General features: G+C 49.8%; 2 protein-coding genes across 4 annotated transcripts in view; both read left to right on the top strand.

Annotated features, from left to right (window-relative positions):
• The window catches only part of SLF2 (SMC5-SMC6 complex localization factor 2), a 43093-nt gene extending 37887 nt beyond the window's left edge, over window positions 1-5206 (top strand). For both annotated transcript variants that reach the window (XM_081252984.1, XM_081252983.1), the window contains exon 20: window positions 1461-5206. In XM_081252984.1, coding sequence (XP_081109110.1) covers window positions 1461-1496 — 36 coding nt within the window. In that variant the 3' untranslated portion in view covers window positions 1497-5206. The remainder of the gene's footprint in view (window positions 1-1460) is intronic.
• A 5003-nt stretch (window positions 5207-10209) lies between these two features.
• On the top strand, window positions 10210-22663 carry SEMA4G (semaphorin 4G). Of its 2 annotated transcripts, none has more exons than XM_081240317.1 (15): window positions 10210-10310; window positions 13299-13777; window positions 13872-14020; window positions 14287-14349; window positions 16994-17092; window positions 17214-17307; window positions 17457-17570; window positions 17760-17929; window positions 18013-18182; window positions 18447-18591; window positions 18720-18942; window positions 19349-19464; window positions 19604-19764; window positions 19965-20026; window positions 21610-22663. In XM_081240317.1, the coding sequence occupies exons 2-15, from the start codon at window positions 13654-13656 to the stop codon at window positions 22434-22436; spliced, it is 2517 nt and encodes an 838-aa protein (XP_081096443.1). In that variant the 5' UTR covers window positions 10210-10310; window positions 13299-13653; the 3' UTR covers window positions 22437-22663. The 2 variants fall into 2 exon arrangements, with proteins under 2 accessions (XP_081096443.1, XP_081096442.1); XM_081240316.1 differs by having other exon boundaries at window positions 19604-19779.
• Window positions 22664-23498: the final 835 nt, after the last annotated feature.

Genomic DNA, 23498 nt, shown 5'->3' with positions numbered 1-23498 from the left:
TTTAATTTGCATTTCCCTAATAACTAATGATGTTGAGCATCTTTTTATGTGTTTATTGGCCACTCATATAGCTTCTTTGAAGAAATGTCTGTTCAAATCCTTTGCCCATTTTTAAATTTTCTAATTGTAAGAATTTTCCATGTGTTCTAAATACAAGTCCCTCATTAGGTATATAATTTGCAAGTATTTTCTCCCATTCTGTGTGTTGCCTTTTATTGTTTTGATGATATTATTTGTAGAACAGAAATTTTTCGTTGTGATGAAGTTCAGTTTTATCTTTTTTTTTCTTTTGTCACTTAGGGTTTTGGTGTTATATCTAAGGAGACTTTGCTTAAGAGGGGCATTGTTTAAACACCTGATATTAAGTTTGCCATCCTGCTTATTTACAAACCAACTAATATGGGATTGTCTAAAATGCTTCTCAAATTTTATTTATTTATTTATTTTTGATTTGGCCACGCCATGTGGCTCGTGAGATCTTAGTTCCCAGACCAGGGATTGAACCTGTGCCCTCGGCAGTGGAAGCACAGAGGCCTAACTGCTGGACTGCCAGGGCATTCCCTGCTTCTCAAATTTTAATGTACATAGGCTTCAATAAGGAACTTGTTGAAATACGGATTTTGATTTAATAGATCTGGAGTGTAGCCTGAGATATTCTGCATTCCTAACAGGTTCTCAGACTGATGCCAATGCTGCTGATCCGGGGACCATACTTTCATTAGATAGGGCCTAGAAGTTGCTTATATTTTATATAAAAGTAGCAGGAACACTGAAGATTAGTTAAGAAAAGCAGTCTCACTGTGTTATGACATTTTGACTCTTTTGCTGTTGGTGTTCTTCATAAGATAGAGAAGTCTTTGAGAAATCTTAGGTTACCGTTTTGTTATTCTTGTTTTAGTTTTTAATCTCAGTAGCCTTTTTTTTTTTAGGCCTGCCATTTTTGTTGATGTAACATTAAAACAGAAAAGAATTTAATACCAAAACTTCATATTAATCAGCTTAACAGGGACTTCCCCGGTGGTCCAGTGGTTAAGACTCCGCACTCCCAATGCAGGGGCTCCGGGTTTGATCCCTGGTCAGGGAACTAGATCCCGGATGCCTCAACTAAAAAAGATCCCACATGCCGCAACTAAGACCCGGCACTGCCAAATAAATAAATAAATAAATAAAATTTTAAAAAATCAGCTTAACGTTTTACTTAATCTTTTTAAATATGTCCCTCCACATGTGTGTGTTACTGAGGAAAACATCTTGTACTTATTTATACTTTTTTTTAGTTTTTAGACTATAAAATGTGAAACTTGAATCTGATTACCGTAAATTTTCAGAGCAATGTATAATATCAAGACTTTATTACTTTCATTATCAAAGCCCATTGTCTGATAATTAGTGGTTTTATAAGGATTAATTCATAATCTGATTTTCCTTTATTCTGTTTTTTTCCCCCTTCCGTTTTCTAGGGGCAGCTTCATGACTTCTGGGTACCAGATTCTTAACAGGAGTTGCAGCAGCAAAATTATGAACCAAGAGAAGTTCAATAAGAGCCTTTCCTAAAGGAGTAGAAAGTAGTACAGAACCCAGTGGAAGGCCAAGAAAATGTTCAGCAAATGTGCTACTTGAATATCTAGTATGAAGCTGGTAATGAAGAAATTGGCATTTCTGAAGCAGATACAAAATGCCATCTGCTTAAAAAGGCAACCAGCCTTTTTTTTTTTTTTTTTTTTTTTGCGGTACGCGGGCCTCTCACTGTTGTGGCCTCTCCCGTTGCGGGGCACAGGCTTCAGACGCGCAGGTTCAGCGGCCATGGCTCACGGGCCCAGCCGCTCCGCGGCATGTGGGATCTTCCCGGACCAGGGCACGAACCCGCGTCCCCTGCATCGGCAGGCGGACTCTCAACCACTGCACCACCAGGGAAGCCCAAAGCAGCCTTTTAAAAGAGCAGAATCCCATAATAAGAGGGGAGGGGTGGAAGCAGCTGATAGTTGCATGTCTAACCTTCCCCTGTTAACTCTTGTTAAATTGTAAGCCAGTTACCTTTTTTGTTTGTTTGGATTGTATTTGCGGCACTTGGATAATCACAGAAAGGATGTAAGAAAGGGTTTGGATGAACTTGAGGAGATGGACATGGAAACCAAGATCAGGTTCCAGTTTGGTTTAATTTTCCATCTTGGTTATTTTACGACTCAAAGGGAACGCTTAGAAATGAGTTTACTAATAGAAAGGATAAATCTCTTCTGTTACTCCTGTAAACCACTGGCGGGTTTTAATCCATGCATTTTTCTTGGCTATTCAAGATTATAAATCTGTTGGGTTTTTAAAATACATCGAAACGAACAGTTGAGAAACACAAGTTTGGTATATTGTCAGATCCCCTTAAGGGGAAGAGTTTAAGCTATAAAATAGTGGCTCTGTTTTTATTCCAAAACATACATATGCAGTTTGTTTTGGATTTTCTTTAAGTGCATATATATATATATATATTTTTTAATACTGGTTAAATTTTAGAATCTTGGCTAAATCTTAGAATTCTGGCCCTTTGTAGCCATATTACAGAAGTCTATATTGTAAAAGCTTAAAGATCTGGACAAGTTTCCAAAAACCTTACTTTCATGAGTATATAACCTTGACAGAGACCTGAATGGCATTTATTCTTTGGTACACTACGCACGCGTGTGTATTTGTGTGTGCGCATGTGTGCTTGTATTTTAAATTTGTTGCACTTGAAAACCACAGCTGCTCTAAATTCTTAAACACTGGAAAGCCATCCTTTGGTTTAAATGGTGGAGGGTTAGTAGAAGTGCACATGCTGGTCTTAGCCTAAGGGCCTTTTGAAGCCTTTGGTAGTAATAGCCTCTTACTAGCTAACTGAAAATTTCTTTTGTTGACTGAGTGTCCCTTTTAGGAGAGTTTGTTTCTTGAAAGATAATGCCAGCTTTGTTTTCCTTTCTTTCAATATTGACTTGGATGACACTGCTCTCCTGAGCACTCTGCTTCCTCCAATTGTGGGGGAAGGATGATGGAGGGGAAGGGAATTGGGCTTGACGTTTATGGTTTGAGAGGGGAGAAAATAAATTTTGAAAACTAGCTTTCTACCTCTAAATTGAGGCTTAGGAGTAAAAACCATTTTATCTTAAATTTATCATTTAAAATAGTATCAGTAACTTTTGAGCCCATGTCAAGCATTGAGCAGTTAGAGATTTTATAGGGAAGACTAAGTTAATCCAGTTCCCAAGAACCCGGGCTGAATGAGGCTTCAAGAGTCAGACCAACAAAAGTTTTATTCTGTGTTGAGTTTACTGGTAAGAATATTATTATCTTGATACTACCTCTCAAGGGTATTGTTAGAAAATGCCACTTATGGTTAATGAGATAGATACAAAGAGTTATATTGACAGAAGCTTGAAACTCTGGCATCTATCTGCCCAACAATGGGGGCTTTCACTCTGTAATTTAATACTTTGTAGATACATTATTTGTGTGTAATTTTATAAGTGTCCATATTTTTCTCATTTTGCATTGTGTAAAGTGTACAATATCTCAAAGTATAAAATACTGCTTCTATTGCTTGTAATTACAGTGTGTAAATATTTTCCAATTGTGTACATTGACGGGGACAAGTGGGTTATTCAGGTTTTTTTTTTTAAGTGACCCTTTTGTATTGCAGTTTCAACAGATAACTGCCCATCAAATTTAAAACCACTTTGATACATTTTTATTTAGCAGTTCCAATAAGAAAATTCTCTTTTTTTTTTTTTTTTTTTTTTGCGGTACGCAGACCTCTCTCCACCGTGGCCTCTCCCGTTGCGGAGCACAGGCTCCGGACGCGCAGGCTCAGCGGCCATGGCTCATGGGCCCAGCCGCTCTGTGGCATGCGGGATCCTCCCGGACCGAGCACGAACCTGCATCCCCTGAATCGGCAGGCGGACTCTCAACCACCGTGCCACTAGGGAAGCCCCCAAAAAAGTCTCTATTTTTAATTGTCTTTCTCCATTAGAGAAAAATACTTCATCTGTCCCTTTAAAAACAATGGCCAAACATCAGTTTGGACCCTTGTATTTATGACTTTGGTAGTGTCTTTAGTCTCCAGGTCATATTCCAGCCAGTATTTGCATTGGGGTTCTCAGAAATTTTTGTGAGTCTCTTTAGCACAATTGGCCCATGGTTTTTCTCCCAAATTAAGTATTATCCTTTTCCCTCTGAGTCCCCATGCTTTGTCTCCCTCCTGCTGCTGTTGCCCAGTGAATGGGATGGTAGTGGGGGAGAATATGTTCATTGCACAGAGAATGTCAGGCCACTTTTTTGGACTTGGCAAACAAAGCTTGCACTGAGTGGTGGTGTGTTTGGCAATATTACTGTGCCAAAAATCACCTTTTCTAATTTTCTGGATATGTATGTCAAACTTATTACCCTTATTGCAAGCTGAAAAATAAGGTACTTGTGTTTATGCTTCTGTGTGTAACTGTTTGCCTTTTCTAAACTGCTTTTCTTGTTATTCTAAAATATAATTCTGTTGGGTATACCATATTAAATGAAGAGGCTTTCCATGCACAAAATGCATCTATGTAGCAGTAAAGTAACAGCATTTGTACATTTTCTGTCTATCTCCTGAGGGCAATGGTGCCTTTGTCACCTTTTAGAAGGCTGGCATTTTGTTTTTGTTTTGAAGTACAAGTAGTAGCTTGCTTTGGACTTCACAAAAATCTCCCCAGATGTAAAAGAAAACGGTGTGTTGTCATCCAGGCTCAGTTGGAGCATTTGTATTTTTATTTCTGTCAAAACAAGTATAGTTGGTGGGGACTGGCCAGTAATTTGTGGAGTCTTTAAACCAAGAGTAGTTTTGAAATTTAAAAAAACAAAAATTTAAGAGGTGACCCATTAACAAGTGACTGAGTTGGAGAATTAGGGGAGGACTGTTCTGGTTTGTCTCTAAGGAGACAAGTTAGGGTACAGGTGGCTTGGGCATGTAGAGCATGATCTGCAGTTATTTCTTATTCATTAACAGTGTTGGTGCACCTCCTTATCTGTGTGTTTGTTTTCCCTGGGCAATCCTATCAGCCAGTTAATCCACCAGCTTTTATGAAGTTTACAAGTAAATGCAGATTTCCTTTTTCTTTCCTTTTTTTTTTTTAAATTTTATACTATTTACATCTTGTTTTAAGTCCTATGAATGTATGTGTCTGTTATTAAAATGGCTTTTTCTTCATTTTGGACATGTGTTTAGTAATATTTGTTTGGGAGTGGGGATGGTTAAGTATCTGGAATGTCCTGATTCTTCCCCTGCCTCACCTCGGGTTTTGTTTTTTGGTGGGTTTTTTTTGTTTTTTGTTTTTGTTTGTTTTTTGTTTTGGGCGGTATGCGGGCCTCTCACTGTTGTGGCCTCTCCCATTGCAGAGCACAGGCTCCAGAGGTGCAGGCTCAGTGGCCATGGCTCACGGGCCTAGCCGCTCCGCAGTATGTGGGATCTTCCCGGACCCGGGCACGAACCTGTGTCCCCTGCATTGGCAGGTGGACTCTCAACCACTGCGCCACCAGGGAAGCCCTAGTTTTTAAACTGATTTCTTCCTTTCTTCCTCTTGCATTGGATTCTCCAGTCACTTTTTTAGCTTGATGTTTCCTGTTTCTGGAATACATAAAGCCATAGTTGTACATAGTTCACTTTTATATAACCCAATTAATAATTTGCTGCATACTTTGCAGTCAGTAATTTGGTAATCTCATTTTTAGATTACCTCATTCACTATGTCTGTTCAACAACTGTTAAGTACCTGCTGCATGCTAAGCACTCTTTAGGATTCAGTGGTAAACAACACAAACAGAGCTCTCATGAATCTTACTTTCTGAAATCCAGGTGAAAATATTTTCTGTTATTAGGCAAAGGGGACTGGAAAAGAATTCCCTTGGCCTGGCTCCCTTGTTCTAGAGCTCAGGGCAAAGAAAGGGGAAGCCATACAGTGCAGAGGCAGAGCTTAGGACCACTTCCAACCTGCCAGGCAGATACAGCTCTGGATATGCCAGCTGAGAGGAGACATAGGTTGAGACCTCCTCACAGGAGAAACTGTTCTAATGAGCTCAAAGAAGGGCTAGGCATGGTTGCCAGAGGCTTGAGTTCCAGAATCATGCCAGTATTTCTTTCTCCCTTCTGACAGGCTGGTTAGGAGGAGACCAACCCGCCTGTGAGCACTTTTTTCCAGACGTGGGATGGAGGGGTAGGGAGCAACAGCCTAGGCAAAGCAGAGAAATTGCCTTAAGTACTTGGAGACAGGCCGTACAGCCTTTACAAGTTAAGGGCCTTGACCCTGCCCTTAGTCCTGACCTCAGATCCCAGATTCACCATACCAGCCATGTGATCTTTGGCAAGTTACTTAGCTCCTCTGAGCCTTAGTTTCTTCATCTGTTAAAAGGAATAATAACAGTGTCTTACCTCAGGATTAGTGAGGGCTAAATAAGCTAATTCATGAAAAGTGCTTAGCAAAGGCCTGGCATATAGCAAGAACTCAATAAATGATAGCTGTTATTTAGCTCTACTTTGAGGCTCTTCTCAGATGACAAAATTGATCTTGGCACTTTGGGGTTCACTGACATCTGAGCAAACCATCTCTCTTAAAATTATAGTGTGTGTGCTTATTCCTTCTGATACAGGGACCTCCAGAAGCTGCTCTGTCCAGCTCTGTCTCTGCTGGCAAAAAACTGATTTTTTTTTTTTTAAACCCAGCATGCTTAAGCTGAGAAAGGGCTGGTGGGTGGTGATTTTCCATCATTTGTGGACATGTCCTAACACTCCCTTTTCCTTGCTAACCATTCCCCAGGCTGGAGTCAAGAGAGGGCAAACCAGAAGGCCCAGCTTTGGGTCTGACTCCAAGACGACTGGCTGGGAGGAAAACTTACCAAGCAAAACAGGCTTCTGAGGCACAGTGGGACAGTGAGACTACAGCATTGTTGCACTGGTGACAGTGCCTACAGAAGAAGCACCTCAGCTGTATGTGTGGCCAAAACAAATAACACACCACCAAAAGGGAGTACTGGGCAGACCAGAGCTGGAGATGGCAAAGTAGGAACAGAAATGCTGCCACAGTGAACAGGAAGCAGGACAACTTGACTAGGCCAGAGTTCTTTTGTCTCAGGGAACCTCTGCTCAAGTTTCAGGATTTCATACCTACCCCCTTCACCTAGGATCTCTGCTACAGTGAGTAACTGCTCTGTGCAAAGCCTGGAGCCAAACGCTGGTGTGTAGGTGGCTGAGGACAACCAGCACTGCCCTCTGCCACTTTCTTACAGCGGAGCTGGGGAGAATAGCCTAGCAAAAATAAAACCCATATTTGTGTTCTGTGTTTCTTTTGAAAACCAGAAGGTTTTCAAATGGGATCCTCTCATAGCCACCCTATGAAGCAGCCAGGGTAGTGACTTTAGGGGTAAGTAACAACCCACTCAAAGAATGAACTTCCTATGTCCCAGATACAGATTCATGGCTAGGTTAGGATTAACATCTTGGTTTGATTTTGAATCTCTTTCACTGTCACTATCCCCTCATTCATATTTTATCAGCTTGATTTGTAGAGAGTATTGTCAATCGAAGGGGCTTCCTATAGAAAGTTCCATTAATTGCTGTTACATCTGATCATTAAGTTCAGAGATTGAAATGGGAGGACAGCAGAGAGAAATGGATTTGGTCTGAATCTATATTATCAGAGATAGTGAAGTAACTGCCCAACTACAGTTTAGCAAGTGCCATGCTGGAACTCAGCATTGTGATTTGTACATTCTGTTCATTTGAAAATGTGTGAGGTTCTGAATCGGCCATCAGAGCACCTTAGAGGAGAAAGGCTTGCCTCGTAGAGTGTACACAAGTGGGATGCCACACCGACCACCAAGTCACTGGCCTTCTTGCCACCTCCTGAGGTATCTGAGGTTGGCACTGAGTTCTGTGAGAACATGAGGAGCTGTGTCCCTTAGCCCACTGGGCGCCTGCAGTTTAATTTCTCTCCTGTCTGGTACCATGGGGCTAGCAGTCTTCCTGCCTTCCCTCCACTGTCCCCCAACCCACTTTCCCACAAGGACTGCAGATTTATTTTTCATAGCCATGTCTCTCCTGGTCGTCCCACCTTGGACTTCCTTACTCAAGCTCTTTTTTAGGATATTTTTCTATAGTCTTTTCTGCACTACTTGCTGACTTTTCCCTTCTGTTTCCTACTAGGAACCTTCTCATCTCATCAAATCAAACTCACTTTCCTCTTTCATGCCCCTTCCCTTCTGCCTACTCCCCCAACACTCATCTGTGCACAAACCTGCACACTTCTGCCTTTGCTTTGACAATTCCCCTTCAGGTTTACCCTGCTTCCCTCTTCTCAGGCTTTTCCAGTCCTGATTTCAAGGCAAGTTGCTTAACCCCTTAGAGCCTGTTTTCCAATCTATAAAATAGGGCTATTAATCCCTCAGGGTGGAATGAGGCTACAATGAAAGAAAGAAGTTGGACACCTTTGTAAAAGTTTGTGTACATTTTATTTATTTATTTTGGAATCTTAGTTCCCCAACCAGGGACGAAACCTATGCCCCCTGCAGTGGAAGCGCAGAGTCCTAACCACTGGACTGCCAGGGAATTCCCTGTGTATACTTTAATATAAACATCTCTCCCCAGCTATCTCCCCCTCCACATACACACACATCCTATTTACAGAGTGCTGGGGTGGTGGAAGTGTGACGTGGGCCCTGCTGTCTAGCGGTCTGCAGTCACACACAACCGCACAGACTACGAGACTGTATATGATGAAGTGCCAAACTGAGCTTTGGGGAATTCTGAGAAGAGGGATGACCTGTCTTTCCCAGGGTCCCTTCAGTTAAATAATGGCAGCTACTTTAATCCTGTTCACTCTCTCTCAGGCCAGTGCTCATCTGCCTATTCCCCCACCCCCTGCTCCTCCAGAGCTCAGACTCTTAGGCACATGTGATACTACTCAGTTACCTATGACCCTGTGGCCCTTATCATTTTGGTCTTATTCTTGGGCCCATATCAATACTGTCACGGATGAGAGAGGGAGGATCAGGCCAGATCATGGCTAGAACTCAGGTTTGATTCAAACCCTAGAGGGGGTTTTAATAGGTGGTGGGAAGGAAGCATGGCCTGAGTTGAGGGGAAATTGCAAGGCCAGATGGCATGGGAGGACTTCCCTAGCTGAGTTTAAGGGAGTTGGGGAATTGATTCTGAGGAGGCTTCCTAGATTGTTGCTGGGTAAGATGATTAAGCCTAGGCAGAACAGGATATTTGCCTAGGAGGAGCTCACTTTAAGATCTGGAGTAAGAATGATGTTCAAGATGAGCTGGAAGGAAAGGCAGGTGTCTGAGTGACCCAGTCCCCGAGGAGGTGAACCCCAGTTACATCTAAGATTTGGTTGGGTGGACGGGTGCAAATGGTTGTGGCTTATTTAATCAGAAAAACAGCATTTTCTGTGTGCACTTCTGGTCAAGCTGTTACTTCATCCTTCCAAGCCTGACCCCCTTCACCTCCTCAGACCTCGGCTGGAGACCCCTCTAGGAATCAAGACACTGTTCTGCAGCCGCAGAGCACAGGGAGATCAGCTTGGTGCTATGTGACCGCCTGGAGGGGTGGGATGGGGAGGGTGGGAGGGAGGGAGATGCATGAGGGAAGGGATGTGGGAACAGATGTATATGTATGACTGATTCACTTTGTTATAAAGCAGAAACTAATTAAAAAATAAAAAAAATTAAAAAAAAGTGATATGATAAAAAAAAAAAAAAGACACTGTTCTGTGGTGAGAGCTGCCCCAACTCTTGGTCTCTCTACCTACTCTGGCCCTCTGCCCTAGGCAGAGAGCAGAAGGAGGTGGCAGGAGCACAAGAAATGAGCTCCAGATTAGAGGACTGGCCAGAGGGCCTTCGGAGAGTTAAGCCCCGAGAGGAGACGTGTGCACATCCCCAGGAGCAGTCAAGTCCAAGGGGTTCTAGGGCTGAGGGGTGGGAAGGTAGGATCAGCCCTTCGAGGGCGCACGGGGTGGTGAAGCCACTACCAGGGGGCGTTACCGGGGCCGCGGCCCTAGGGGGCGTGGCACGCCAGACACCCGAGGGCTGTGTGTGAGCCCTGACCTATGGTGTAGTGTGGGGAGCGCCCTTCCCCGCAATCCACCCTGTTGGCCCCGCCTCCCTGGCTCCCGCCCCACCCCCCGGCTCCGCCTCCACCCCGCCCCTCCTCCGGCCCCTCCTCCGGCCGCGGCCCCTTCCTCCAGCCGCTGGTGCTGTGGTGCTGTGGGGCCGCGGAGCCGCGCACCGCTGTCTCTATGGCCGGGGATCTGAGCGCAAAGGTGAGAGAGGCGTGGAGTGCGGGCGGCGGCGGTGCCCGGACCGGGGGGCGGGGGCCAGGCCAGGCCTTCCCACGTTTATTAAACCCGCCAAGCTAGGCCAGGCCTTCCTCACCGCCAAGTCCCCTAGTCCCGCGTAAAGGCTCTAGAGGGGTGCGGGCCAGGCCTCGGGCCGCGCTGGGCGCAGACCCGCCACCGCAGAGTCGGGAACTGGCGTGGGGCGGGGGCCCGCGTGGCGAACAGTGTTCCCTGGGATCTGGGTCACGTCTCCCAGCGTCTGGCTGCATCGAAGGAGAGCTTGTCCTCGAGCTGCAGCAGTAGAGACTGAGGTTAGACCTGAGGAGAGGAGAGAACCGCGGACTGTCCGGGATGGAAGAGGGAGGGGTAGCGGGGGAGGGGCTCTCAGGCCAGGAGGGACCGCCATCCTACTGGGCAGAGGGAGATACCACCTACACTAGGCAGGTGGACATCTGGGATGAAGGTCGAGAGCCTGCTCATCCTACACTGATCCTGTTTGCGGGGTGGCTCCCCTCCTCAGTTCCCTCCGCCCTAAGATCTAATAGAGGGAAGGTGGTCAGAGTGCAGGGGGCTGGCCCTGGGGGAGGAACCCAAGCTGTGGAACCGGGGGTGGAGTGTGGGATGTGGACTGGAGACCTTGAAGCCTCGTTGCCACTGGGGGAGGGGGTTGGCAGCTCCGCCCCCCCCCTTTAGCCCCATCCTCCCTCCCAACAAGTTAAATGGGGGCTGAGAGCTCCTGCCCAACTCCCATATCTAGAACTGCAGTATACATGGGAGTAGGGGAGGACTAAGTTACACATTCCATTGCATCTTTACTTTGCTAAAACTAGGGGCCTCCTCCTGCCTGGGTTAGGTAGCCCCTCCCTCCCTTACAGAGCAGCCTTGACCCGTGCACCCATCCTATTTGAGCATGCGAGGTCAGAAACTTCCCCCATCACTACACACACACACACACACACACACACACACACTCACAAACACATACTTGGATTCTGGCCTTAGAATTGGGACTTTCGGGAAAGGAGGCAGGGTTCTGCTCTGCATCTCACCCCCAGTGGACACTGGCAGCCTCCAAGCCTGCAGTGAGAACTGGACCCCTGTATGTACATATGCTTGTCTCTGCGTAGATGTAACTGTGTGTTTGAGGACTGTGTGCGTACGCATGTAGTTGATCCTTTTGCAAACGTGACGGTGCCTGACCCACTATATCAATGGGTTTGTGTGCATGTCCCTACCTGTACATGTGTAGGACTCTCCTGTGAATAGGTGTACAATCCTTCATAGGGACATGTGTGGGTTTATAAGCCTCCTTGTTAACCCCATAGGCTGGGTGACTTGCTGAACAAATGGGCATGTAAATACAACTTTACATGTAAGTATGTATAAACATGTGGCAGGCCCTTTAGGTGAACATATGTGTGCACAAACCTCCCTGTGAATGTGTGTGTGCATGACTCTCCTGCAAGTACACGTGCTCGCAGCCCTCTGATGAATATGTATGTGTGTGTGTACCTATGTGCACGCACATCACCCTCCTCTGCACATATGTGACTCGTTTAAACCTGTGTAAGTGTGCCATGCACCACACTCTGAGTGGCTCCTCTGACCTGGGGTGTGTTCCTCTTGCCCAATTCTAGAGGCTGATCCCTCCTAGCCATAGGGCTCCCCCGCACCCCCACTTCTGCACTAAGCAGACAGGAGGCCCAAAGGTAAACAGGTGTGCCTCCACAGTGAGAGGTGGGGCATGCGCTGTTTGCCTGGGGCCTCTTGCTGCCGCAGCCCCTACACCAGGGGCCCATGCCCCTTCTGTGAGCCCGGCACTCTCCTCAGTCTACTCATACTCCATTCTCCCCTCTCTGGGCTCTGCCCACCACAGTGGTGACCTTTACCTCTTGAAAAAACCCTCCAAGTTCCTGTTCTCCCTCTGGCCAGTTACCAGTCCCTCCCCTCTCTTCAAGGCCACATAGTTAATATTTGACCTGGAAGGAAAGGGAGAGGCCAGTTGCCCCCCTGGCCTTGTCTGATGAGATTGGGTGGGTCAGGTTTTTCTCCACACCTAGCCCAGCCAAGCCTCAGGAACTTCAGAGATCAGGCCTATTACAGGGATCATATCCGACCTGCCACCTATCCCAACCCCACCCCCAGCTGGTTGGCGTGAGGGAGGGTCCAGATGTGGGAATAGTCTCCAAGATGTGCCAGGAGAGGTGGTCAAGAGCTCAGGGATCCTATCGTTCACCTCTTACATGTTGCTCATGTCTCACTTAAGTGACCTTGCACACTAGAGGCTCCTGTACAGGTATTACAACTGTACAGTGGCGAGGGGTGGAGAGCAGAGGGAGGCAGATACACCCCGAGGTGCCTGTGAGTGCCTGTTTGCAGGTAGGGGCACGTGTGGATGCTTAGCCAGAGGGTATAGTACAGACTCGCATGGGCAGGGCAGAGATGTGCACCCCCTTGTAGAGGAATGCCGAGGAGGAGAAGTATCTAATTAAAGAGAAATTCCAGAGGGAGCTTTCAGGCCAGGGAAAAGAAAAAACAAAGGGAAAACAGGACAAAATAAACAAAGGCCCATTAAGCATCTCTGCCCAGGCCTTCCTGCATAAGGCACCCCCGCAGGCGGTAGGGGCAGCTGCTGCCCGTGTTGGGTCTCCCTGTTGGGAAAAGGCACTCTCCTTAGGAACCCGAGCTCCACGAAGATGGAGGTCTAGCCACACTTCTGACTCAGTCAGAGGAGGGCTATTACCTTGGGTTTGGGTTGGAGGGAGTCTAGGGTCTTGAAAGTGGACAAGTTCCACCCAACTTCCTGCATCAGAACAGCGAGGGGGACAGAATGGCTGAATCCATCCTCTTGTGGGAGTTTCGTAGATGCTGGGCCTCCTCCCTTTGGTACCACCTGAAGTCTGAGGGTAATGCTAGCTACTTTCCATCAACACACAGATGAAAGGGCTTTTTTTTCCTGTTTTTTTTCTTCAGAAAACAGACCTCAGAGAACCAGGACTAGCCCTGCTGTCAGGGCAGGGTGACCCCATTAGTGACCTACAACCCCTCTGTGACCCCACAACTCCCCCTCACCATGGCGTTTGTATTTGATGCCGACAGGCAGCGTGTAATCCATCCCTCCTCTTGACCTCTTACCTGGGATTCCATGGCCACACAACCCTATGGTTCCATGTCTCCCCAATTCCAGGACCCTCCCTGGCCCCATGACTCCTGACCTTCTAAGTCATCTCCCTGGACCTTAACCCCTGTGACTGTTCTTCCCATCATCCCCTTAACTCTGGCCCTGGCTCCGCTTGGGGGTCTCGTTGGTCTGGGCCTCCCCAGGAAGATGTGGGGGAGGCTCTGGCCCCTCCTCCTGAGCTTCCTCACAGCAACAGCAGTCCCTGGACCTTCGCTGCGGAGACCATCCAGAGAACTAGATGCCACCCCGCGGATGACCATCCCCTATGAAGGTTAGACATCCCCAACCTCGAAAGGCAGCAGGAGCCAGGGCTGGGCATGGGGAGGCAGCCCCAGAGCTGGGCTTATAGCTCCCCCTCTCCCCAGAGATCTCCGGGACCCAGCACTTCAAGGGCCGAGCCCAGAACTACTCAACGCTGCTGCTGGAGGAGGCCTCAGCAAGGCTGCTGGTGGGAGCCCGAGGCGCCCTGTTCTCTCTCAATGCCCACAACATAGGAGACGGGACTCACAAAGAGGTCAGCCCCTGGAACCTGGACCACCAGCGGGTCTCCAGCTTCATCCAGCTCCTTGGGACCTCAACTTCCTGGAAACCCTGTCAGTCTTCCATAGCCTCCTGGTCAGACAGCACTGCCCTTCCTGGCCCAGGTCTCCCTTACCTCCAATACTCTTCCTGAAACTTACCCCTGCCCTGGGGTCCTATCACCTTGTCCCACAGGTAATGGGGAAACGCAAAGGCACTGGGTTCAATGCATCAGCCAATTCCCTTTACTGCCCCCTCCAGATTCACTGGGAGGCCTCCCCAGAGATGCAAAGCAAATGTCATCAAAAAGGGAAAAACAACCAGGTATGTGGTTCGCCCTCTCCCCAGCCCCTTTCCTCTTTCTTTTCAGTGTGGGATGTCAGGGTTGGTGGGGACACAGATGGAGAGGTACAGATCAGCCAGTCAGTTGCAGCAACCACAATAAGCACTGTAAGTGCCACTGGAGTGGCAGGCCCTGGGAGCAGTATTTTTAATCCAAACATCTGGCGACCTACTAGCTTGGTCTGAGACCAGCATCTTAATCTCCTCTGGGCTCCCAAATAATAATCATGATAACAATAAGTAATCTCTAGTAAGTGCTGACTTAGCTATTATCTCATTTAATTCTAAAATAACCCTATGAAATAGTATTATCCTCCATTTTACAGATGAGAAAAATGAGGCTTCGGTCAAGGAACAGCTGAAGTACCCAGTTTTCCATGGAGGTGTATTAGTGAAGTGTCAGCCCTTTCTGGCTAAAGAACAGGGTGTCTGCAGGGGTCCTGTGTCTGGCTATGTAACAGATCCATCTGGAGAGCTTTTTACACAGTGGGGTTTTGTGGGTTTTTTTGGTTTGTTTTCTTGGCCATGACCAGGGATCAAACCCACGCCCTCTGTAGTAGAAGCACAGAGTCTTAACCACTGGACCACCAGGGAGATCCCTGGAGAGCTTTTTAAAAATACACATTCCCAAGGCCCACTGGCCTGGGGATTCTGATTCAGTGGGTCTGTGGTGGTGTTGAGGCAGCTGCATTTAAAGAGGCGTCTCCAGGAGAGTCCATCAAAGGCTGCCTCTTAGTATAACATGGGTAGAAAATGGGGCTGGTGAGGCAGATGGAGCCCAGTTTATGGAGGGCTGTAAACACCCAGCTGCGGGTTTGGATTTTATTCTAGGACAATGGGCACCCTCACCATCTGACACTTTAGAGAGTCTCGAACTTTAATGTGTAGCGAATCACCTGGGTGTATTATAAATGCAGATGCTAACACAGTAGGTCTGGGGAAGGGCCTGAGATTCTGCAATTCTAACAAGCTCCCAGATGAAGCTGACACTGCTGGTCCCGAACCACACTTTGGCTTTAGAACATTTCCCAAAGCATGTTCTGAGGAGCATTAATTTTCAAAAGAGATGTTTAATAGTTAGATGAGTTTGGGAAATGCTGCATGCTCAATCCCACAATGCACAGCAGTACCCTTCAGGCTTTGAGGAGAATTCCCCCTCCCAGCTCCCCAGTTTTTCTCATGTAAACATCTTGGGGAAACACTATTATAAGAATATTTATCTGGTCCCAGGCACTAGATGGCTTAAAATAGAGTGAGTCTGGAGGCACGAAAGGCAGTGAGGAGGTTGGGGGCATCATATGGGTCAGAGGAGGGAGGCCTGAGCAGGCTTCTGGAGAGGAGGGATGGATGCCAAAGTACTGCACCTGGTGAGGGAGTGGGATGAGACAAAGAGGCCTGCATGGACTCAAACCCTGGGTAATAGGCAGGAGGAGAAATCATTAACAAGGCAAAGAAGTCAAGAGGGTGGCAGCTTAGGGCATTTGATGGGCAGAGGAGGCCAGTGTGGCTGCAGTAGGGTGAATTAGGCCAGAGGAAGGGGTAGGGCCCTATCATGTAGGGCCGGGAGCATATGGGACCCTATGTTCAGGACTCTGGTGAGTCACTGAAGGGTTTTTAAATACAGCAGTGACATGATCTGGTTTACATTTTTTAAATATGCCTTGGAAAGTGGGTTGCAAGATGGTGCTGACTGGTAGAATCTCTCTGGAAGGAAAATCCAGACAATGGTAACAGCAGTCTCCTTTGAAGGCAACAAGGATAAAAAGGAGACTGTTTACAACATATCCCTTTCTACCTTTTGAATTTTACACTGTGTGCTTGTATTCCTCATTCACTGAATAAATAAATGGATTCTGTAAAGAGTGGCAGAGAGTTGGGAGAGCTGCCAGGTGGTCGTGTAGCTGCCCAGGGAAGAGGTGATGGTGGTAATTTGGACTAGGGTGGTGGTAGTGGAGGGGGAGTAGACCAAGTCATGAAACACGTAGGACAAAGACTTAATCACAGAGAGAGACTGAATGTGAGGGTGAGGGAATGGGAAGCAGCAAAGATGACGCCTGGTTTCTGGACTGAGTGATGGGATGGACTGATGAAATGAAGTGGGAAAGACTGGATGAACAGTTTTAAGAGGGAGGATGCAGGTGAGGGAGGGGAGGGGATGAGCTTGGTTTCTGACAGCATGAGTTTGACGTGCCTGTGGGATATCAGGTGGAGCAATGGCTGGAACCTGGGGCTAGATTTGGTAGTGCCACCCCAAAGCAGGTGTGGGAGCTCCATGACTGGGGGACAGTGCTGAGGAGATGTAAGAGAGAAGCATCTTAGGGTGGTGAGAGCCCTTGGAGCCCCCGAACTGGGGGGTACAGGGAACTACAGAAGATGCAGGAGAAGCCACCCAAGTGTGTCAGGCAATCTAAGAGATAGCCAAGGGAAAAGGGGTCATGCCCTTGGGAGACCAAAGGACAGTGAGTTCCAGGGAATAGTCTGTGTCTGGGCAGTGAGAAAGCCCACCAGGCTCTTGGAAAGAACTATTTGTCCCGTGGGTGGGGGCAAGAGCCAGCCAAAGCTGGCCTAATGGAAGCAGTCTCTAAGGAGGCCCAGGGCTCACAGCCCTCCCCCACCTATCCCACAGACCGAGTGCTTCAACCACGTGCGATTCCTGCAGCGCCTCAATGCCACTCACCTCTACGCGTGCGGGACTCATGCCTTCCAGCCTCTCTGTGCAGCCATTGTGAGTATGCCTGTCCCTGCCCTGATTGCTGGTCCCTGACCCTGGACTGGTCTGATCTTCAGCAACAACCCTGGCCTATCCTCAAGAGCAATGACTTCTGGCCCTTCCTTCATTCCCCCAGGATGCTGAGGCCTTCACCTTGCCAACCAGCTTCGAGGAGGGGAAGGAGAAGTGTCCTTATGACCCAGCCCGTGGCTTCACAGGCCTCATCATTGGTAAGCATGCCCTCCTCCCCACATCGGCCCCTCATCCACAAGCATGCTGTTTGTGGGACATGGATCTCATTGCTAGGACTTGCCACCCACGTGTTATGTGTCTTGTTTTGTGTGACATGTCTCTCATGGCTGGCATGTCCCTGCCTCAGATGGAGGCCTCTACACAGCTACTCGGTATGAATTCCGGAGCATCCCTGACATCCGCCGGAGCCGCCACCCACACTCCCTGAGGACCGAGGAGGCACCAATGCACTGGCTCAATGGTTAGGAGGACGAGGCACAGGATGATGGGGGGCAGGGGACTATTTCTTCATCTTTACTCCCTTGGGCAGTTGACCATCCCATCCCCATATCCCCAGGTGATCGTGTCTATTCCCGTGTGTTGTTGAGTGAGGGCGGTTGGGGGAGATCCCAGCCTACCTCAGAAGCCACCTGAACTGCCTGACCCACAGATGCTGAGTTTGTGTTCTCTGTCCTGGTGCGGGAGAGCAAGGCCAGTGCAGCGGGTGACGACGACAAGGTTTACTACTTCTTCACGGAGCGTGCTGCTGAGGAGGGCTCTGGAAGCTTTGCTCAGAGCCGCAGCAGCCACCGTGTGGCCCGTGTGGCCCGTGTGTGCAAGGTGAGGAGGACTGAGGGCAGGGCCAGGGTGTAGAGGCTGAACCTCTGATCCTGGCCCCTGACCCCATGCCCCTACCTCCCCAGGGAGACCTGGGAGGGAAGAAGATCCTGCAGAAGAAGTGGACCTCCTTCTTAAAGGCGCGTCTCATCTGCCACATTCCACAGTATGAGACACTACGTGGTGTCTGCAGCCTGGAAGCTGACACCTCAGCCCGCACGCACTTCTATGCGGCCTTCACGCTGACCACACAGTGGTCAGTGCAGGGACAGTGGGGAGGCAAGGAACGGGGACAGCATAGGGGCTGGAGCAGGGGTTAGTGAAGATGAGATAGGATCCACTGGGGGAGGCTGGCTGCAGACAGAGAACTTCAGGCACATCCAGTGGCCTGCTCACCCTCAGGAGAGGCCCTGTGGGCCTGGAGCAGGGATTGGTCAGGGTAACAGTGGGCTCCAGGCCACGCAGGTGGGCAGGCTCCATTCAGTGTGACTCAGCCCCCTCCCCTACGTCCCGTCTCTAGGAAGACCCTGGAGGCCTCAGCCATCTGCCGCTACGACCTGGCCGAGGTGCAGGCTGTCTTCGCAGGCCCCTACATGGAATACCAGGATGGTGTCCGACGCTGGGGCCGCTACGAGGGAGGGGTGCCGGAGCCCCGGCCTGGCTCGGTGAGTGCCCAGGCCTGGGGTCAGTGCTGAGCAGACGGGACCCCTGAGAGGGGCAGGAGGTCTAGCCTTGTGGGGAGGACGGGCAGGTGGCAGAGTCCTGAGGTTCACCACCCCGTCCCCCACCACAGTGCATTACAGATTCATTGCGCAGCCGAGGCTACAACTCATCCCAGGACTTGCCATCTCTGGTCCTGGACTTTGTGAAGTTACACCCACTGATGGCTCGGCCCGTGGTACCCACACGCGGACGGCCCCTGCTGCTCAAGCGCAGTGTGCGCTACACACACCTCACGGGGACACCTGTCACCACACCAGCTGGACCCACCTATGACTTGCTCTTTCTGGGCACAGGTGCTTCTGACCCCTGGCCTGAGCCCTTTGGTGACTGCTGGCCTGAGTCCTTGATCCCTGTTGACCTCTAGCCCCCTGGATGACCCCTGATCACAAAACCCTTATGACCACTGATGTTGATTCTTCAATGAACACTCATTACCGGTCCCCAATGACCACTAGCTCTTGGTGATTGCTGACTCCTGTCACCAACCACAGTGACATTTGACCCTAGTCACTAATTCTTCTAAATCCAATAATTCTTGCCATGACTAGCTTGGAGTTCCCAATGTCCAGAGGGCCCACTGCTACTGGCCGAATCCTTGTCCTTGACCTCATGACTCCAAGCTGCTCCCATTAGGCTATTGCAGGGGGCTGAGAGTAGATTCCACTGTTGGAGTCTGACCTTCTGCCATTCCCATACCAGCTGATGGCTGGATCCACAAGGCAGTGGTCCTGGGCTCTGGGATGCACATTATTGAAGAGACACAGGTGTTCAAGGAGCCCCAGTCTGTGGAGAACCTGGTCATCTCTCCGACGCAGGTAGCCCGACTCGTGACCCTCAATATTCCGGCCTTGCCAGAATAAGTGGAGGGAGTGGGGAGGCTGGGCAGTGGCTGTGTGTGTGTGTCTGTAAGTGGGAGTGGGGTGTTGCCAACCAGCTGTCCTCTCTGGCTCCTAGCATAGCCTCTACGTGGGGGCCCCTAGTGGAGTCATCCAGCTATCACTGTCCAGCTGCTCCCGCTACCGCTCCTGCTACGACTGCATCCTGGCCCGGGACCCCTACTGTGGCTGGGACCCCAGCACCCATACCTGCGTGGTGACCACCACCGGAGCCAACAGGTCCCAGGGTAGCAGGTGGGAGGCCATAGGAGGGGGTGAGGGTCCCCTCTGCCCAGGGGATCAGGGCCTGAGGGGTGGAGGAGGGCCTGCCAGCTGCAGGGAGTAGGGGCCAGTTGTTGGTAACAGCTTTACTGACCCTTCTGCTGGGGAAACTGAAGCCCAGTTCTCCTTGTTCATAAATCCCAATCTTCTGTCTCCAGGACAGCACTGATACAGGACATAGAGAGAGGAAACCGAGGCTGTGAGGGCAACAGGGACACAGGTAAGTGACGTCACAGATGTGTGTGCGTCTGGCTGCATAGCCTGTCCTCTTTACCATTTGATGCCACTTGTATGTGCATGTATGTATCTGAATGGCTGTGTCTGTGCTTTCAGCGAGAATGACCCAGCACAGAGTAAGTACTCGACAAATACTTGTTGCAAAAAAAAAATTGTAAATAAGGAAACAGGTTCAAGATGTGCAGTTTTTTGTCACTTCTGGAGCTTACAGCCAAGTATATGCACAGGCAATCAAATGATCACACAACCAATTAATTACAATTATTTTCTTTGGTTTTTGTTACAAAAGGAATAATTACAACTATGACAAGGGCTTGCCCCAAGGAAGATCAGATGACCGAGCTGATAACTGAAGCAAGAGCAATAATCATAATAATCATCATAGCTAATATGTACCGAGTACTTACCATGCACCAAGCACTGATCAAACACTTACATGAACAATTTCATTTATTCTGAGAGCATTCCTATGAGAAAGGTGCCATTATTACCATCTCTGTGAGGGGCAATCTCTCTGGGGCACAGAGAGAATAAGTAAACTACCCAAAGTTAAATCAGCTATTAAGCAGTAGGGTCTGAATTTGAACCTGACCCTAAGCAGGCTGCCTGGAGTTTGCGCTTTTGATCACTGTTATGCTCTCTCCCCTAAGTTAACCGAGCAAATAGAGGGCATGGGGAGGGGGATGACACCCAAGTAGAGGGAAGAGCAGGCAGAGCAAGCTTGATGTCTGAACAAGAAGAGAAGAGGCTGGACTGTGTTGAGGCAGGAGAGTGGCATGATCAGCATAGTGTTTTTATTTTTATTATTATTATTTTGCGGTACGCAAGCCTCTCACCGCTGTGGCCTCTCCCGCTGCGGAGCACAGGCTCCGGACGTGCAGGCTCAGCGGCCATGGCTCACAGGCCTAGCCGCTCCGTGGCATGTGGGATCCTCCCGGACCGGGGCACAAACCCGTGTCCCCTGCATCGGCAGGCAGACTCAACCACTGCGCCACCAGGGAAGCCCCAGCATAGTGTTTTTAAAAGGTCACCCCACTGCTACATGCAGAATGGATTAGATGGGGGCCAGCAGTTGGGGAAGGAGAGACGTGAAGAGGTCTGAGATAGATTCTGGAAGCAGAATCTTAGTGAGGGTTAGATAGAAAGGTGAGGGGGAGAGAGAGCCAAGGGAAACTCAGGTTTCTGGGAAATGGCTGGTAGCACCATACATGGTGATGACAATTCAAGAAAAATACCTGGTGTAGGCTGGGAGGGAGATTTTGGCCTTAGTTCCAAGAGATGCCCAGCATGTGGAAGATATTCAAATCTGATGCTCAGAAGAAGAGAACTCTTTGTTGGAGGTAGAGATGAGGAATCATTGGCAGATGTCAGGAATTGAAACCACTGAGAAGGGCCAACATGAACCTTATGTGGGAGCATGAGCACAGAGAGCTTAGTTGTCACCGTAATTCCAGATTCTGTGCTTGGTGCTGGGGACCTAACAGTGAACCACCTGGCTTGCCATCTCCAATGCCTTCCCAGGACAGGAAGGCAATGACCACTTCTCCTGTCCCCCGCTCCCTCCAGGGCCACCACCACCACTGAAGACCCGTTCTGTGCTCCGGGGTGATGATGTCCTATTGCCCTGTGACCAGCCATCCAACCTGGCCCGGGCCTTGTGGATGCTCAATGGGAGCATAGGCCTGAGTGATGGGCAGGATGGCTACCGTGTGGGTGTGGATGGGCTACTGGTAACAGACACACAGCCTGAGCACAGTGGCAACTACGGCTGCTATGCTGAAGAGAATGGCCTCCACACCCTGCTGGCCTCCTACAGCCTCACAGTGCGGCCAGCCACTCCTGCCCCTGCTCCACAGGCCCCTGCAATGCCTGGGGCACAACTGGCGCCGGATATGCGGCTGCTCTATGTGTTAGCCATTGCTACGCTTGGTGGCCTCTGCCTTATCCTGGCTTCCTCCCTCTTCTACGTGGCCTGTCTTCGGAGAGGTGGACGAGGACACCGACAGAAATACTCACTGGGTCGGGCCGGCCGGGCAGGGGGCTCTGCTGTGCAGCTGCAGACAGTGTCAGGCCAGTGTCCTGGAGAGGAAGATGGTGATGATGGGGAGGGGGCTGGGGGCCTGGAGGGTGGCTGCCTCCAGATCATCCCCGGGGAGGGGGCTCCAGCCCCGCCACCCCCGCCACCCCCACCACCCCCGGCTGAGCTGACCAACGGGCTGGTGGCACTGCCCAGCCGGCTGCGCAGGATGAACGGCAACAGCTATGTGCTCCTGAGGCAGGGCGACAACGGAGTGCCGGCAGGGCCCTGCTCCTTCGCAGAGGAGCTCAGCCGCATCCTGGAGAAGAGGAAGCACACACAGCTCGTGGAGCACCTGGATGAGAGCTCTGTCTGAGCCCAGCCTCCCAGGACAAATGCTCTTCCAAACCAGCCTGCCTGCCCCAGGCTGGGCCGCTGCCTCCCCAGCACAGACACCCTACCTTCATCCCCACAACTCCAGGCCCTTCTCCCAACTTTTTGATGTCCCTGTAGGGCTGGCCAGAGTCAGGCCCAGCCAAAGTCCCCTTCTCAGTCTCCACGGACCCATCTGTGAGCAGCCCAGGCCAACCGGTGCTCCTCAGAGGTAGGTGCTCCCTCAGGCTCTGCAGACCCAGAGCCAGCTCCTGTTCCCTTTTAACCTAAGCACTTGGGAGGAGAGGATGCCATCCTCCTGCCCCATTCATCTGCTCAAACCCTTCTTCTTTCTCCCAGGCAGGGCTCTGCAGGTCCAGATGGCCTCAATGTCACCACCCTCTGCATGGCCCTATGTGCTGGATGGTCCTGAAAACAGACAAGACCTCTGCCAGCCACCAGAACCACCTGAGCCCTGTGTACATTCACATGTGCACATGGAAGAATGTCTATCAGCTGGGCTGCAGGGCCCCCACCCCCACCTCCTGGTGCATTCTTGTTTCATCCCTTCTTCTGGACTTTGGGTACCCTCCCAATTGCCACATCCCATCCTACCTAGTCCTCTCCTGTAGTCCCAGCCCCGTGTGATGACCTCTTTGGCAAGAGCTTGGGAACAGGCCAGCCTGGGGAGGTAAGACTACTGCATCATTCCCTCTTCTCCCTTAATGTGCAGCCCTTGTAAGTCAGCCTCCTTACCCCCTTAGTCACTCTCAAGAGTGACAGAGACAGTTCCAGGCATGGTCTTCCTCATGCACATGTGCTTACATTTCCACTCACATGCACCTTCTGAACCTCCCCTTGCTGCGCTGGACCTGTGTCTGTTGGGTTTGATCCATGAACATTTCAGAGGGAGAGCTCTCTCCCACTTAGCTGTCCTCACAGACACTTCCTTAGGACGGGTGACCAACACTGCACTCAAAGAGCCAGCCTCCCTTTTGTGGACCAAACATTTGCTATCCCTAGACCAGAGCAGGGGGAGAAGAGATCTGATGTCTCACCTGGCACA

This window comes from Mesoplodon bidens (assembly GCF_964165515.1).
Source record: "Mesoplodon bidens genome assembly, chromosome: 1".
Lineage (NCBI taxonomy): Eukaryota > Metazoa > Chordata > Mammalia > Artiodactyla > Ziphiidae > Mesoplodon > Mesoplodon bidens.
Note: the sequence above shows the minus strand (reverse complement) of the source record. Positions and strands in the feature narration are given on the sequence as shown.